General features: G+C 45.6%; 1 protein-coding gene and 1 non-coding gene across 2 annotated transcripts in view; both read left to right on the top strand.

Annotated features, from left to right (window-relative positions):
* SRPK1 (SRSF protein kinase 1) overlaps window positions 1–15,484 on the top strand; it is a 44,523-nt gene that overhangs the window by 15,537 nt on the left and 13,502 nt on the right. Inside the window, exons 3-10 of the mRNA XM_055126448.1 lie at window positions 4,852–4,970; window positions 7,120–7,228; window positions 8,360–8,447; window positions 9,571–9,658; window positions 12,739–12,845; window positions 13,047–13,212; window positions 14,466–14,491; window positions 14,910–15,123. Of these exons, the coding sequence (XP_054982423.1) occupies window positions 4,852–4,970; window positions 7,120–7,228; window positions 8,360–8,447; window positions 9,571–9,658; window positions 12,739–12,845; window positions 13,047–13,212; window positions 14,466–14,491; window positions 14,910–15,123 (917 nt within the window). The remainder of the gene's footprint in view (window positions 1–4,851; window positions 4,971–7,119; window positions 7,229–8,359; window positions 8,448–9,570; window positions 9,659–12,738; window positions 12,846–13,046; window positions 13,213–14,465; window positions 14,492–14,909; window positions 15,124–15,484) is intronic.
* Window positions 2,499–2,630, top strand: LOC129403033 (small nucleolar RNA SNORA9). The gene has a single exon (XR_008629023.1). It is a non-coding gene; the product is annotated as a small nucleolar RNA SNORA9 (small nucleolar RNA).

A 15,484-nucleotide genomic window follows, 5' to 3' on the forward strand; every position in this document is an offset into this window, starting at 1 on the left:
TTTCTCAGTTGAATATATTCTGAATATCACTCTTGTCCCTGCATACAGACCTTTCTCATTCATAAAGCAGATAAAGATCCATCCTGTGGATGTTCTTACCAAGTGTTGGCCAGATTTGCTTTCAGCATGATTGAATTATTAAACATTCTTACAAGTAGTGTACCAGAGTGTTCGTTTGCCAACAGAATGTTACAAATTTCTGGCAGTTTGGTAGTTAGAAATATTTTTTTTTCTTTTTGGGTCACACAGCAATGCATAAGGGTTATTCCTGGCTCTGCACTCAGGAATTACTCCTGGCGATGCTCGGGACCATATGGGATGCTGGGAATCGAACCCAGGTCGGCCTTGTGCAAGGCAAACACCCTCCCCAAATTTGTAAAAAGTTTTAAGTCCTTCACCATTCTTGCATACTTTTTAACATCTCTAATGCCGAGGGGTTACTCCTGGTGGTGTTAGGGGATCACATGGGATGCTGGGGATTGAATTTGAATCTGTGGCTTACAAGACAAACTCCCTACTTGCTGTACTAATGCTTCAGAGATTTCTAATTTAAAGCTATAGAAATAACTCAAGAACTGACATTAAAGGGACCAGGGATAGTACTATGGCCAGGGGTGGTTCAAAAAAATAAGTTTTTAAAAGACTTTAGAAATGAGTTTACATTTTCGGGACTTTATTATAAATGTATTACATTTATAGTATTCTTTTGTGTTTGACTTTTACTTGACAGGTGATTGTGGGCTCCACCCATGTTTTGTGGGCTCATGTTTATTAACACATTACTTGGTATATAACCAAAATTTGTTTATCTTTTTATCCATTCAGTTTTTCGATGAATTTAGACTAGAGTTTAGATGTTTACTTGGGTTATTTCCAAAGGGGAGCCTTTATGAATAAAGCTGTTTCAGCAGTAGGTTTTTTGTTTGTTTGTTTTTTATTGCCGAACCATTTGGAAATTGCACATACCATGATTCATCACCTCTAAATATTTAGTATGTACCCTCTAAGAGTAGCATTTTCTTTTAATAACATAGCATCTCACCTAAGAAATGAGAACAGTATTACAGGAGGTACAGCATTTGCTTGCGTGCATACAGCTGACCCTGGTTCCAATCCCACCTACTGCCTGTGGACCCCTATGTAGCACTAGGTGTGCATCACGTGATGAATATTATCATTCAGTGTCACCAAATAAGTCAGACCATATTTATGTTTTCTAGTCTCAGACCCTTTTGTGTCATTTTCAGATTCAGAACTTAATCAAGAGTTCACTTGCTACCGTTGATTTTATTTCTTCAGCATACATCATGGCCCTTAGCTTCTGTTTAAACAAGCACTTCCGGTCTCTTCGTGCATCCCCTGTCCTGGACAAGAGTCTTCCAGGGAACCACGCAGTATTGTGGCAGGAAAGTAGCTTGTCCTGCCCGTGGTTGACCCTGGTTCTCAATCCCTGACACCCTGAGTATGGACCCCTGAGCATTGTGGGTGAGCCCCCAAACAGACATTATATGCCCCCCCCCAAAAAAAATCATTTCGGGGCTGGAGCCATGGCACAGGGGGTAGGGAGTTTGCCTTGCACATGATCGACTCGGGTTCGATTCCCAGTATCCCATATGGTCCCCCAAGCACTGCTAAGAATAATTCCTGAATGCAGAGCCAGGAGTAACCCCTGAGCATTGCCGGGTGTGACCCCAAAAGCAAAAAAAAAAAATTCATTTCTTCAGACATCCCTTTGTGTTGGTCCTGAGATTTTATTGAGAAACCAGCACCTAGCTCTGTTCCCCAAAGTTGCTAACACTGGTCGTAGCCTCAGCTGCAATTTGGGGTATGTTTTCTGGGTTTTTTTTTGGGGGGGAGGATGGGACACTCGGCAAAACAAGTCTGGAAAACTGGTCTAATTCCAAATATTTTTTATTTGCTGCTTTGCTAAATTTTATTGGTCACTCCTTTTCATTCCACCAATCTCAGTAGGCAGAATTAGGGAATAGACTTACATAGACTGTAATTATACATAAATGCATATAAATAACATAACAGCGCTGAGCGGGGAGGAGTGCTGGTGATATTATGGTCAGATTGGAGCAGTCCCGTGCTGGTGCAAGAGACTGAGAGGCTGGACGGCTCAGCCAGCAACAGCTGGCGATTTCTCGGCCTGTGGGAGGGTGTTAAGTTAGTGGTGGATTCCAGTTCGAGCTGTTTGGAACTTTTCCTCACTGTCTGGCTTCTTTCTACCTAGTTCTCGGTGACCTCTATGTATTTTTTTCTTCCCTGCAGTATACCGCAGTAACTTAAGGATTACAATGTACCACAGTCAACACCAAATTGAAAGTAACCAACTAGAAGTGTGATTGATACAGTAGGTGTGGTTGATGTGAATATGAAAGTGGTTAGCGAATGTCAGTATATCCCTGTGCAAAGAAATCCCATTCTACCTCAGCCTCCCCGGACTGTCCCTCGAGCTCAGAAGGCAAATGGTTTAGTGAAACTTAGGGTGCCCGTGGCAAGCCTCCAGCGTGCTGGGGTCTGGAGTGACCCTGTGCATTCCTACAGTGCTTGCAAGAACATTCTGAAACGGTTTGAGGCCTTGCCCTGCTCCATTCAGAGCAAGGTTATAGAAATTTCAGACAAATGAAAAATAAAATGCAATTAGGGTACCTCCCTTCCTTAAGAATGAAGCCCTTAATATCCCCATTTCGAAGTGGTTTCTCCCAAAAGCTACTAGTATAACAGTATTATGCTGTAGTAGTGAAAAATAAGCGTGTGTGTGTGTGTGTATGTATGTAGTGTGTGTATGTTATTGTGACTAACAATAGCAAAGTAATGCATAGCTTGATAATTTTTTGGACCAGGAGATAATAGGTAATAAACACAGCAGCTGGGGTGAGTTTCTAACGCAGGCTGACCCAGGTTTCGTTCCCCACAGACCATCCCTGCGGAAGAGCTGGGCTGCTCTCTCAGATGTTTCGGCCTCTTGATGTTCAAAAGGTTCATGTTGGTGGTCCCCGCGCATTGCTGTCGGCAAGCAGGAGGCCGGTGCTCCAGACGGCGCTGAGCACTGAGCCACTGAGCACTGCTTGGGGGGGGGGCAGACAGAGACCTTAGTCTGCGGCTCTGCTGTCTGTCCTGCTCGTTCTCCAAGACGAGGAAGGTGGAGGGCAGCTCCTGCAGCCGCCCCAGGTGCCCTCACGTCCCTTTGTTCTGCTTTGAGCTTTTGTGTGGTTACTCTGTACAAAAAAAAGTTCTCGAACTCTCCCCTAGCGTAAGTAAGACTTTTTATTTTTACTACTTTTGCAGTTGGTTAGCTAGTGGTACTGCTTCATTCACCTGAGAAATCAATTGGCTAGAACTCTGACATGTCACCCCGAAACCCTCAGTATTAGTTTTAACTGTTTTAAAGGTTTTATTAAGGGGCAGGGGAATGGGGGGGCTGCACCCACGTAGCGCCCCTTGTTGGTAGGCCAGGGTTCAATCCCTGCTTTCCCACGTGGTCCCCTGAGCACAGCCAGGTGTTGTCACTAACCTCCCCTCCCCCCCCCAAAAAAAAGGAATGCCTGGGGTCATAAAAGTTCTGCAGAATATCAAATATTTGAATTTTGCCTAACTAGGTAATTAAAAATTACGCTTTGAGTGCCGAAAGTAAGTAGACTATAGACCGATTATGATGGCCATTCCATACTTGCATTGCGGACCACAGCACCCTAAAGGAGAGTAACAGGGAATGTGCCTGCCACAGAGGCGGGGGGGGGGGGTGCTGGGAGCATCCGTGGTGGAGAGCAGGCACCGGTGGAGGGATGGTACTCGATCACTGTATGACTGAAACGTTTATAAGTCTGTAACTGTACCTCATGGTGATTCGCTAAAAAATAAAAACAAATAAAATATAAATAATTATGCCATGAAGTACAAACTCTTGTGTTAATAAATTACTTATAAGTGTACATAGAGAATTACGTAAGCTCCGTCAAATTAATATTTGTGTAACTTTAATTTTCATTCTTCCCAAACATTTTTAAAAATTGGGCATGCTTTAATAATTGGTTTGTTCTGTGTCTGGGGAGCAAAGAGATAGTAAAAGGGCTGAGATAGTCACCTTACATGCATGGCTGGCTGGGTTTGATCTCTGCCGCTCCAAATGGTCCCCTGAGCACTGCTAGATGTGGCCCCCAAAATAGTGAGAGTCAGACTGGGCCAGAATGATGGCACAGCAGGTGGGGCGTTTGCTTTGCACGTGGCTGGCCCACTACCAGTGTGTGCTCCTCCCTCCACCCCAGCCCGCCCCCTTGCAGACACACATCTGTTTCATGTTATTACAACACAAAGGCAAATGGCATTATCAAAACTTATCAGTAAGAGTAATATGTGATGACCGTTTTTGCTGAAGTGGTGTTCCTAATGTCCCAGCCCGAGGCGCTCCTCTGCTGGTCAGTGCTAGTGGAGTGTCCCGCATTATCAGTCAGGCTTACTGGGCTCAGTGCTTCTGCCAGCTCTTGCTGTGACCCTACTGGACTGCTTGCTGGTATGAAATTTTTGAGATGTCAGCCGCCGCAGTCGTGGGCAGTAGATCTGGGAGTTTGGTGACTTGGCAGTTTGACTGGGAGTTGTGGAGCGGGGCTGTGTCTATGCCGGAGGGTGTCGGGCCTGGCTTTGGGCGGAAAGGGGAATCCGCCCTCCCCCTTCTGACGGAGAAGGCCTAGAGATCCTACCAGCCTGCCTGGGAAGATGCATGGAACTGTGTTTGTTTCATGGAACAGATTCGTGGAACTGTGTCTGTTCTTTTGGAGATGTGACACCGGCCGTTTCTCCTGGCAAGATTCTGCGTTCTCTTACAGTTATGCTTGTGTTCTTCCTTAGACCTGATACTCAGCACAGAGGCTCTGCGCCCCACTCTGAGAGTGATATACCAGAGCAAGAGGAGGAGATTCTGGGATCTGATGATGATGAGCAAGAAGATCCTAACGACTACTGTAAAGGTGAGCCTGCAAGGGGCAGTGCTGAGGCCGACCAGCTCCGTCTGTGCAGTTTCTCATGTGACTGGTGTGTCATTGTAGACGGTTGGTGCTGTCTGCTTTCTCCGGCACGCTTTCCTCACGTGTGGAGGACTTAGCTTGCTTGGTTTGTTTAAACGGTTTAATGTTTGTTTTTAACTCTTTCTCCCCTGAACAGTGATACAGCCCATTTGTCTCAGAAAGAAAAGTCATAATGGAATCAGTGAAACAAGTAATTGGAGGAGTGTGTGGGGGAGAGGAAAAGTTATCAATGTTTACCTTCTGGGTGATAATTAACATACACACCTTTTTATTACCTTTTCCCCACTTGATGATTGCTAGGATACATTAAAATAGAATATTAGGTATTTAGCAGGTACCATCAGTGGCTCACACTTGAATGTGGTTGAATGAACACGGGTTGTAGTGACGGCATCAACCTGTTAAACGTGGAGCTGCCTCATCCCTTTCCTATTGCATGACATTTTCCAGAAATTGTGGGCAACCACTTACAGCCGTGTATCTTATTGAAAATCCAGGAGGGAGAAAAAGACCTTTCTCATTCTCAGCAGGCAGAGAAAAATACCACAATGTCTTTCATTCCCATCACTGGTGGTCTTCCCCAGATTTGTTTTATTTTGTTTTTGTTGTTGATTTTAGAGACATTTCTGGGTGGTTGTTGTTTGAGGATGACTTTAAAAAGTTGGAGCTTAGGACACATATGCTGCCTGAGCCCGGGTGCTGCTTGCGCCCACGCAGCCGAGAACACATGGCGCCTGCATCTCCCCTCTTGAGATGTGGACTTTCATGCTTTCGTGTCTAATGCTGGGATGTGTCTAGGGGCTCTCCCCGCTCTTGGAGAAGCCTGCATTTTCTCTTGGGCATCTCTCTCTCTCTCTCTCTCTCTCTCTCTCTCTCTCTCTCTCTCCTCCCCCCTCCCCCAAACCCCTCCAAGTAAAATCTATTTACTTCAAAAAAAAAAAAGTTGGCACTTAGGTGATAGGGTTACAGTAGTGTTGTAGTCTGTCTGTGGTATTGATGATGCCCTTCCCACCCTGTGACCTTCCATTGTCCCTAGGTCACCTCCAGTTTGACCTTTCTTCCCGGGAAACCCAGGCTTCCCCCTCTGTTGGTCGATTGACAGCTATGGTCCGTACCTCCCATGTATGTGCTCCTGATCTTCCACCAGTGCTCCCATGTTCCTCCTCGTCAGCCTCCTTGTTCCCCTACCTGCCATTTCAGGGTCTCTATCCTAGTGCCTGGGATACTTACGCATCTATTAATGTATTCCTCTTATACTGTATTTGTCCTTCGCCTCTGGCTTGGCTGGCCCAGCGTGACCGCATGATACCTGCCAGTTCCACCCAGGTTGCCAGGAACTGCAGACTTGTTTTTCCCTTGTGGCTACGTAGAATTCCATTGTGTATGTGCCACAACTTCTCTGTTCTACAAAGTATGCCTTACCCCTTCTAAATCAATATTTTATTTATTTATTCATTTATTTATTTATTCATTTATTGGTAGCGAGCTCAGTAATACCTGGTGACTGACTTGACAACATTTTTGTTGGAATTTTTTTTGTTTGGGGAAGGTTGTTTTGTTTTGGTTTTTGGCTTTTTGGATCACACCTCACTTTGCTCAGGGGTTGCTTCTGGCTCTGCACTCAGGAATTATTCCTGGTGGTCCTCAGGGGCCCATATGGTATGCCAGGGATCGACCCAGATTGGCTCCATGCAAGGCAGACACCTACCCGCTGCACTGTTGCTCGAGGCCCCTGTTGGTGTTTATTTGGGGGCCACACCCAGCGGTGTCCAGGGCTGCTCCCAGTTGTCCTTACGTTCCCGGTGATGCCAGGGTTGGAGCCCAGACCTCCTGTGGGCAAAGCAGGTGCTCAGCCTCTCGAGCCGTCCCTCCAGCTAAGAATGTTTAACGGTTGGGCCTCCTGCTTTGCATGTGGGGGGCCCAGGTTTGCTCCCTGGCACTGCATGGAGCCCCGAGCACAGAGCAGGGTGTGGCCCCAAAACAGCCATGAAAAAATTTGAGTTACTAAAACATGTGATTGGTCAATATTGAAATGGGGTGTGAGACACTTTTTCTTGTTAATTACGTGCCTCTTTCCTGCTGTTCCTTCCAGGAGGTTATCATCTTGTGAAAATTGGAGATCTGTTCAATGGGAGATACCATGTGATCCGAAAATTGGGCTGGGGACACTTTTCGACAGTGTGGTTGTCATGGGATATTCAGTAAGTTCTAGTGACTGGCCGATTCGTTAGTTTGGCTAGGCCTAAACTTTCAAACTGTTTTCCACAGATGACAGCTCTAAGGACTGATTTCTTGATTTTGCTGATTTTGACTGATATTATTATTATTATTATTATTTTGTTATTGAGACTCTATGTCCTCTCTGTAAAGGAAGGCACTTGGAACTCCCATATTCAGCGTTCTACAAATGTTTGTAATTTTTTCTCCCTGGAGTAGCATTGAGTTTTGGGGATGCCATATACCCCTGATGCCAAATGCCACCCCTTGAGGCGGGTGGGGGAGTTACAGGACAGGGGTGGGGGGAGTAATTAGCCTCAAGTACAATGGTTGCTTTCTCTTTGTCACTTAAAGAAGGTAGATTACCATCAGGCAGCACTAAGGAAAAAAAATTTTTTTCCTGTGGTAAGTCAAATATGCTTGGGAACTTCTAACATAGACGAGCTTGTTAAATTAATTTCTTATATTTGAATTCGTGAGATATTTGAAGCTTTGTACAAATCACAAGCAATTAGCATTAAATGTTTATCTAAAAGTTTGCTCTCTAGGGCCAGAAGGATAGTATAGCAAGTGAGGACAGAGGGATGGACAGTGAGCGGGGACAGAGGGGAGAGTATAGGAAGGCACTTGCCTTGCACGTGGCTGACCCTGGCTTAATCCCCAGCGCCACATTGGTCCTCTGGGCATCGCCAGGAGTGATCCTTTCTCTCAAGTGTTTCTCCTGTCTAGTTTCTTACAGGAGGGTGTAGTTCCCTTTCAGTTCTTTCCCATACAGATATGAAGGATGCTCGTGGTCTGTGGGATTTTTCCCCTGAAGTATTCCCATTTCATGGTTTCACTTGATTTCAGGGAGACATTCAGAAGGGAGATTTTAAATTGGGGAAAGAGCTTGGTGGGTCACATGACCTGATGACAGATTTTCTTCCTGTAAAAGAAACCTGGCCAGTTAGTGTAATAAACAGGTCCAGGGGATCACAGAGAAGTAGCATATGCGTGAGTGAAAGGAGCCAGGAAATGAATGGTAGTAGCTCTGTCACTGGCTCTCGGGGTTAGCTAAATCTTGGCTTCCTGAAGGATAGTACACTTGGTCTTAATTGCCTGTCTGTGTTTCATAGGGGGAAGAAGTTTGTAGCAATGAAAGTAGTTAAAAGTGCTGAACATTATACTGAAACAGCACTTGATGAAATCCGGCTGCTGAAATCAGTAAGTATCTGCTTGTGTGTGAACTGCAAAGCATCCTCAGTAAGTCTGTGCTGAGTTAAGCATCCCAAATATGAACTCTGTAGCTTGGATACTTTTACCATACCGTCTGTGCATCCTTAAAAGGTGCAGGAAGATGACAGTATTTGGTTGGCTGTTGGACCGATAGAGCTCTAAAGTACTGCTCAGGGGCTGGACGGATAGAGCAGCGGTTAGAGCGTTTGACTTGCACGCGGCTGACCCGGGTTCGATTCCCAGCATCACATATGGTCTCCCCGAGCACTGCCAGGAGTAATTCCTGAGTGCAAAGTCAGGAGTAACCCCTGTGCATTGCCAGGTGAGACCCAAAAAAACAAAGTACTGTTCAGTGTGCTGGCCTCTGGTGAGGTAAGGAATTTGTGACCAAAAGTAAACCAGAGGTGGAGTGTAACCTAGCAGTTGATGGTAGCTTGGCCCGGGCCCTGAGTTCTGTTCCCTGACGTTGCCAGAACTGGAAAAGGCCAATCAGTGTGTTGCTTCCTTTCAATTAAATTACGTGTGGTTAGAAATGTCATTCCTTGGGCCAGAGGTGCCTCGATGGGCGGGGAGCATGCTGCAGGCCCAGGTTTGATCCTGGGTACGCCGTTTCCCCGTCACGTTGCCGGGTATGCTCCTGAGCACTGATGGATGTCACTCCAAAACAAGGAACTGTCATTACTTAACAGGCTGTTTGAATTCCCTGATTCCTCAGGGCCAGGTAATCTTGGCGTCTCACTTTTGAGTAGGAAAATGCTTGAATTGGAATAATAGTCTAATTCATTATATTGGGGCTGGGGGTGGCCATCTCCCAGTGCTCAGGGATACTCCTGGCAGTGCTCGGGGCACTTGCTGTGTGGTGCCGAGGACCGAGCCAGGGTCCGTTGGTGTTCAGGCAAAGCACTTTAAATGCCCTGTATTTCCTTTTCAGAATTGCCAACTTAAGTTCTTTGCCCATTTGAGCTGTTAAGATTTTTGCTGTTTACCTTACAGAATTATGTGAGGTTTTTCTTGGAGTATTTACTCCTCCGTTATATTTGCTGCGATAGCCGTGAACCTTGGGCTTCTTGTCATGCTCCCTTTTTGACTACATTCTGCTTCCCTGTTGCAGGTTCGCAACTCAGACCCTAATGATCCAAATAGAGAAATGGTTGTTCAACTGCTAGATGACTTTAAAATATCCGGAGTTAATGGAACACGTATCCTTTGAAGAATATGTTTTTCAGTTAATACCTTTGAGCTCTTTCCTGTGGGAGGGAGCCAGTGTGTGCGCTGGCATGGCTTCTCGCCGGGTTACTTACTTTGATTGTAAACACAGATACGAATTATATGTATTGTCATATGTTTTAATTCTTCAGGTTGTTGCTTTAGATTTTCCCTTTTAATCCAAATTAAGCCAAAAGAAAAACTTTAAAAAGTAGTTTCGTGTTGCTTAGTAATAATTCTTCATGGTATTTTAGAATCTACCAAGCCTCACCGTTGAAGGGCTTATGTTTGTTAAGCTTGGAAGCTAAACAGGTTGTATCGCTCACACTGTCAGAATGAAAAAGCCAGCCTATTTTCTGGGAGGTTTTTTTTTGGGGGGAGGGGGGTTGTTTGTGTTTTGTTTTGTTTGTTTTCCAACCCCTCCTTAAAACCAACTGGTAGTTGGGTAGACCAGGGTCCCTCGGACAATTCTCAGCCCTCTCAGCGAGCAGGTAAATGCAGGGGCCCAAGGATACTGTGTCAGGTATTGGGGGGCCTTGTGGTGCCAGGAGTGAAACCTGGGTCTGATACATGCCAGGCCTGAGCCCTGCCCACTGCGGTGTCTCCTGACACCTGTGTGCTTTCATCTGATTTATACTATCTATGAGTTGGAACGAACTTGAGTTGATTTTCTTTCCCTCCTCCCCCACCACCAGTCTTGGTGACCACACAGTAAGCTAACTGAAGGATTATTATAATTGTGGTTGTAAAGTCCTGTTTGATGTTTTAGAATAAAAGATGTAGGAGGATCTCACAAGTGTTAAGGCTGCTGCGGGTTAGAAAACAAAAAGATGTACGGAATATCCTAGCCATTAAGTTGCTTCCATCTTCTTTGATCATGTAATTTTTATTGTTGTATCACATCCTGATTTGAAAAGATAGTAAGTAGAACTCCAGAGGGCGTGGGTGGGGCTGTGGCTCAGTGGGAAGCCATGTACCTCCCTCCCACCCACCCCTGTTCCCCCAGGCATAGCAAGCCCCTCTTTGTTTGTTTGAACATAGATTCTAAAGCAGTAATTTCAGTAATACTGAGTACCTTTAGTGAAATGATCAATTTGAACTTCAAGAGCTATCTTCCAGGTTTAGGAGGTTTGGCCCTAAGCAACTAAGATTTTGCTGAAGTATCTTACTAAATTTTCATTTCAAGTGCTGTTATGTAAGTGTGATGTTACATTCCTGTCCCTCTCATGTGTTCACGGACCACACCCACATGCAACTCTTGATTAAACTTGTCCCTGTCCCCTGCCCCCTGTGGGGCAGGGCCTGTCTGTTGGGAGGGGGGTGGCATGCTTGCTTGTTTATGTGTTCCAGGAATAATTTCTATTGCAGATGTCCTCAGAATCCACCCACCTTTTCCTTTCTCGCCTAAGCCACTATTTTTCCCTTCCATTGTGCTTTTCATCTTAAAGGTCTGGTTTGGGTCTCTCCACATCTGTCACCTTGCCACTCTCCAGCGTCCTGGCACCTGTCGAATGCCACTGACTTCTAGCATTGTGGCTTCCGGGGGCCTGGGAGGCCTCGTGGGCGGGGGCGCTGAGCTGCTGTGCAGGCCCGTCGTTCGGGATTGGGGTACATGCTGCACCCGGTGCCCCCAGCACTGGCCAGTTCCCTTCCTCCTCTTCCCCCCCCCCACCCCACCCCCCCACCCCCCGCCGTTGGTAAAGATGGTTTCTGATTCTAAGTTTGGTTTTCTTGCAGAGGGAGTTGGGAGGGGCCCCCGGGCCAGCAGTGGTTCTTGACCAGCTGGACCTGGTAACTCAGTGCTGAGGTCTGAGGGTATGAAATTGCTCGCCCCAAGGGTGCTGGTGCCCCAGGGCCCCAGCCAGCACTGCCAGAGAGCTTGTGGTCTGGGGGTCTGTCTAATTGGGATCGCTCCCTGTCCTCCCAATTTAGAAGTTAATTTTTTTAACCTCTATCTTTAAAATACAGAGAGAGGTTTTGGCCATAGGCTGGCTGCTGGTTCCTCCGATTAACATTCCCTTCTCCTAGCACCATTTTTCCACAGGGTTTGACCATTTCTTCCAGTGGCCCTGGTGGTTCTGGGGCCTGTGCTCCAACCTTTGAGTTGAGCATCTCCTTGGCTGAGAATCTTACCCAAGACAAAACACTAGGGTACTGACTGCTTTCGGTGTTTGTGTCTTGAGTTTACATAGGAGCCCTGTCTCGCCGTGTAGTGCAGTCTTCGTACTTTCAGAGACCACACGGTGGCGCCAGATACAAGATTAGGTTTTTAAACACAGACCTTAAAACTAGTCCAAGGAGCCCAGTGCACTGCCTGTGGTCTCCTGTGTACCACCAAGTGTGGCCCCAAAATGAAGTTGGAGATTCTGGGAATGTGGTTCTAGTGGCCGGGCACTCCTGGCTTGTGTGAGGCCTCGAGGGAGTTCTGTGCCCAGTACTGCAGGGTATGTGCCACCACCACATCTTCTTTAAACATTGTCATTTGTGGTTTTTAAATCATATCACCTTTTTTTTTTTTTTCTTTTTGGGTCTCACCCAGCGATGCACAGGGGTTACTCCTGGCTCTGCACTCAGGAATTACTCCTGGTGATGCTCAAGGGACCATATGGGATGCTGGGAATCAAACCCGAGTTGGCCACGTGCAAGGCAAATGTCCTACCCACTGTGCTATCCGGCCCCTTAAATCACATTTTGATGCAATGGGTGGGTTGGTTTGTTTTTAATGGTTAAAGTAAAAATTTCTTCACTCTGAGACTGAGAGGAATTTAACCCTGAACATTATTTTTAATGTCTGAGGAAAACATGTTTAGCCTTGTGCTCTTACTGATTGCATGTATGCGTGCACGTCTTTTACTGTGAATTTTTGCGTCGACTTTATCCATTGGCCGGAATTTTCTACTTGTAAGTTTCTTATGACCAAAGAATTAATTAGCCTTTGGGATTGCACAATACTGACATCTGCTTACTTCATGCTCCATAACTTTTCTCAGAAACAATAATGTGACATTTTGTTGGGGTAGAACACATCCTGCCCTCTTTTTGTGTCTCTTTTTCTTCCTTAATGCACTCCTAGATATCTGCATGGTATTTGAAGTATTGGGGCATCACTTGCTCAAGTGGATCATCAAGTCCAATTATCAAGGACTTCCATTGCCTTGTGTCAAAAAAATTATTCAGCAAGTATGTATCTTAAATCTTTTCGTCTTTTGAAAATATACTGGGGTCTTTAGAAAAACAGCATGTCAAGTATGTGTGTGTGAGTGAGTGAGTGTGTGTGTGTGTCTACACACACAAGAAAAAATTTGTGATTTTTTTTTTTTTCCCCCGTCTATGAAAGGCCTTGTATTCTGTGTGTGAGTCTGCTGTTCCATTTCCACTCAGGTGTTGCAGGGTTTGGACTATTTACACACCAAGTGCCGTATCATACACACCGACATCAAGCCAGAGAACATCTTACTGTCCGTGAACGAGCAGTACATCCGGAGGCTGGCCGCGGAAGCGACCGAATGGCAGCGCTCTGGCGCGCCCCCTCCATCGGGATCCGCAGGTACGGCTTCTCTGGAGGTCAGGAGATGTTTCTGCCCTGACCCTCTTAGGACTCGTAATGCGGTGAGGACTTCTGTGTAGGACTAATACCAGCCGGCAAAAGACTCTCGGAAAGGGTAGGGGCCACATCCCATGGTGCTCAGGGCATCCTCCTGGCTCTGTGCTCAGGAGTGAGGCCTGGCAGGGTGCAGGGGACCATATGGGGCGCCTCCGTGAGCTGTGCAGGGCCAAGAGGTCAAGAGGTCAGAGCTGCCCTGAGTCCTGGCTCAGTGATCGTGAGCTGGGGACCCGCTGCCGGTCTCTCAACTTCATTTTCTTGTTTTGTTGCGTGTGGGGGGGGCCACTCCCAGCTGTGCCCAGGGTTTCTTCCTGGCCGCGTGCGTGAGCAGTGCTGGGATTGAAACCCAGATGAGCCCTGCCCGAGACCAGCGCCTGACGTGCTGCTCCGCCCTCAGCTTCAGGTGTCACGTGCCATCACGTGAGGGTGGTTCCTGGGATGAAACGTCATAGAAAGCAGTTAGTAATGTGCAGCATAGCAGTGAGTCCTAAAGAAATGATTACGACTCTTTCCCTTGGAGTTGGGAATTTTTTTCATTTTTGTCAAATTATGTTTGAGAAACTTTCAAAATCCTCGTGTTGAATTGTCAGGGATCTTTTAAAAAGTAGCTCTGGAGAAGGGATAGCTCGGCATAGGTTATCTGGCGGGCCTGAGGGTTTCAGCTTTGTCAAGTAGAAACATTCCGGGCTGCCCTCCTGGGCTGCACCCCTCGAGGGTGGCCCCAGCACACGTACGGGAAGGCACCCAAACAGTGGCTCGCCCAGAGGGCAAGTTCAACAGCTATTAAAGGACCAGGGACGGGGCTTCTTGTAGAAAAGGTGCCTCCCGTGACTGAGGTCCTGGATTTGACCGAAGGGAAGATGAGAGATGGGTGGGGATGGGGTGGGCGTTGCCTGTCATTTTCTGTGTTAAGCATTAAGTGCAAATAGGATTTGAATAACATGGCCCCAGCTAGAAATGGGAAGTTGGTTCCTTGCTTATATTGATGCATATCTGGAGAAGGAATCTTGGCCGTTGTTATTTTTAAGACAACCTGCTTCTGCCAAACTTGTTTAAGAACAGTTGTTTATTTTCTACTGTATAAACTGCATAAGGAAGATTTCCTTTTTATAGAGCATCTTGTATGAGCCTTAGGTTATATTGCCATTTGAATGTTAAGGTTCTTACTTGATTTTTTTGTTTTGTTTTCTTTTTAGTTAGTACTGCACCCCAGCCTAAACCAGTAAGTATAAGGTGTTTATATAATTTTTATCTGTGGGCCATGAGTGTATGCGTTCTTTGACTATGATTGATCACAGTTTTAGAGTTCCAACCCAGAGAAAAAAATTCCTACTCTTCCATAAATTTCTTCAGTAAATTCCCATATATCTTCAGCAAGTTTATACTGGTGAGACATAAATTGGAATGAGTCTGGAATACACCAACCCCACAGACTTCTCAGAAGACCAAGATACTGTTGCTTTTGTTTTTATTTGGCTTAGTAAGAGTATCCACATTTTTTAAATTAATGCAAAACTAAAGCGCTATATTAGGAAAAGAATGGAATTTAATTAGGAAGTAATTAAAATTAACAGTTATCTCCAACTGGGGGTGATGGATTAGCCACCTGAAGGCTTTATCTGTTTGTAATCTCCGCCCAGGCTGACAAAATGTCAAAGAATAAGAAGAAGAAATTGAAGAAGAAGCAGAAACGCCAGGCAGAATTACTAGAGAAGCGAATGCAGGAAATTGAGGAAATGGAGAAAGAGTCTGGCCCTGGGCAAAAAAGACCCAACAAGCAAGAAGAATCAGAGAGTCCTGTTGAAAGACCCTTGAAAGAGAACCCACCTAATAAAATGACCCAAGAAAAACTTGGTATAAATAGAGCATCACAAAAATTACTTTATAGCAAATTTAACATTAATTTATCATTGTTATATAATAGTGGTTTCGTGCTTACAACACATCTCTGGGGGTGCCCTGAATACAGTAAGAATATGGCATTTGCCATAAATACCAGGCAGGTAACATTCAAATGTAATTTCTCTGATTTTTCTCAGGAAATGTAGCATAGACTTCATTTAGCAACTGGGTAAGGCTAAGAAGATTTCTGTCCTTCCTTAAATAGGTCTTAGCTATCCATGTTTTTATACCACCTGTTATAAATTCTAGAAAATACTTTATTCTTGAGTATCTGTTCTTTCACTCCTACGCATACACATACAGCCTTTTTGTC

The sequence above is a fragment of the Sorex araneus genome, chromosome 2 (genome assembly GCF_027595985.1).
Source record: "Sorex araneus isolate mSorAra2 chromosome 2, mSorAra2.pri, whole genome shotgun sequence".
NCBI lineage: Eukaryota > Metazoa > Chordata > Mammalia > Eulipotyphla > Soricidae > Sorex > Sorex araneus.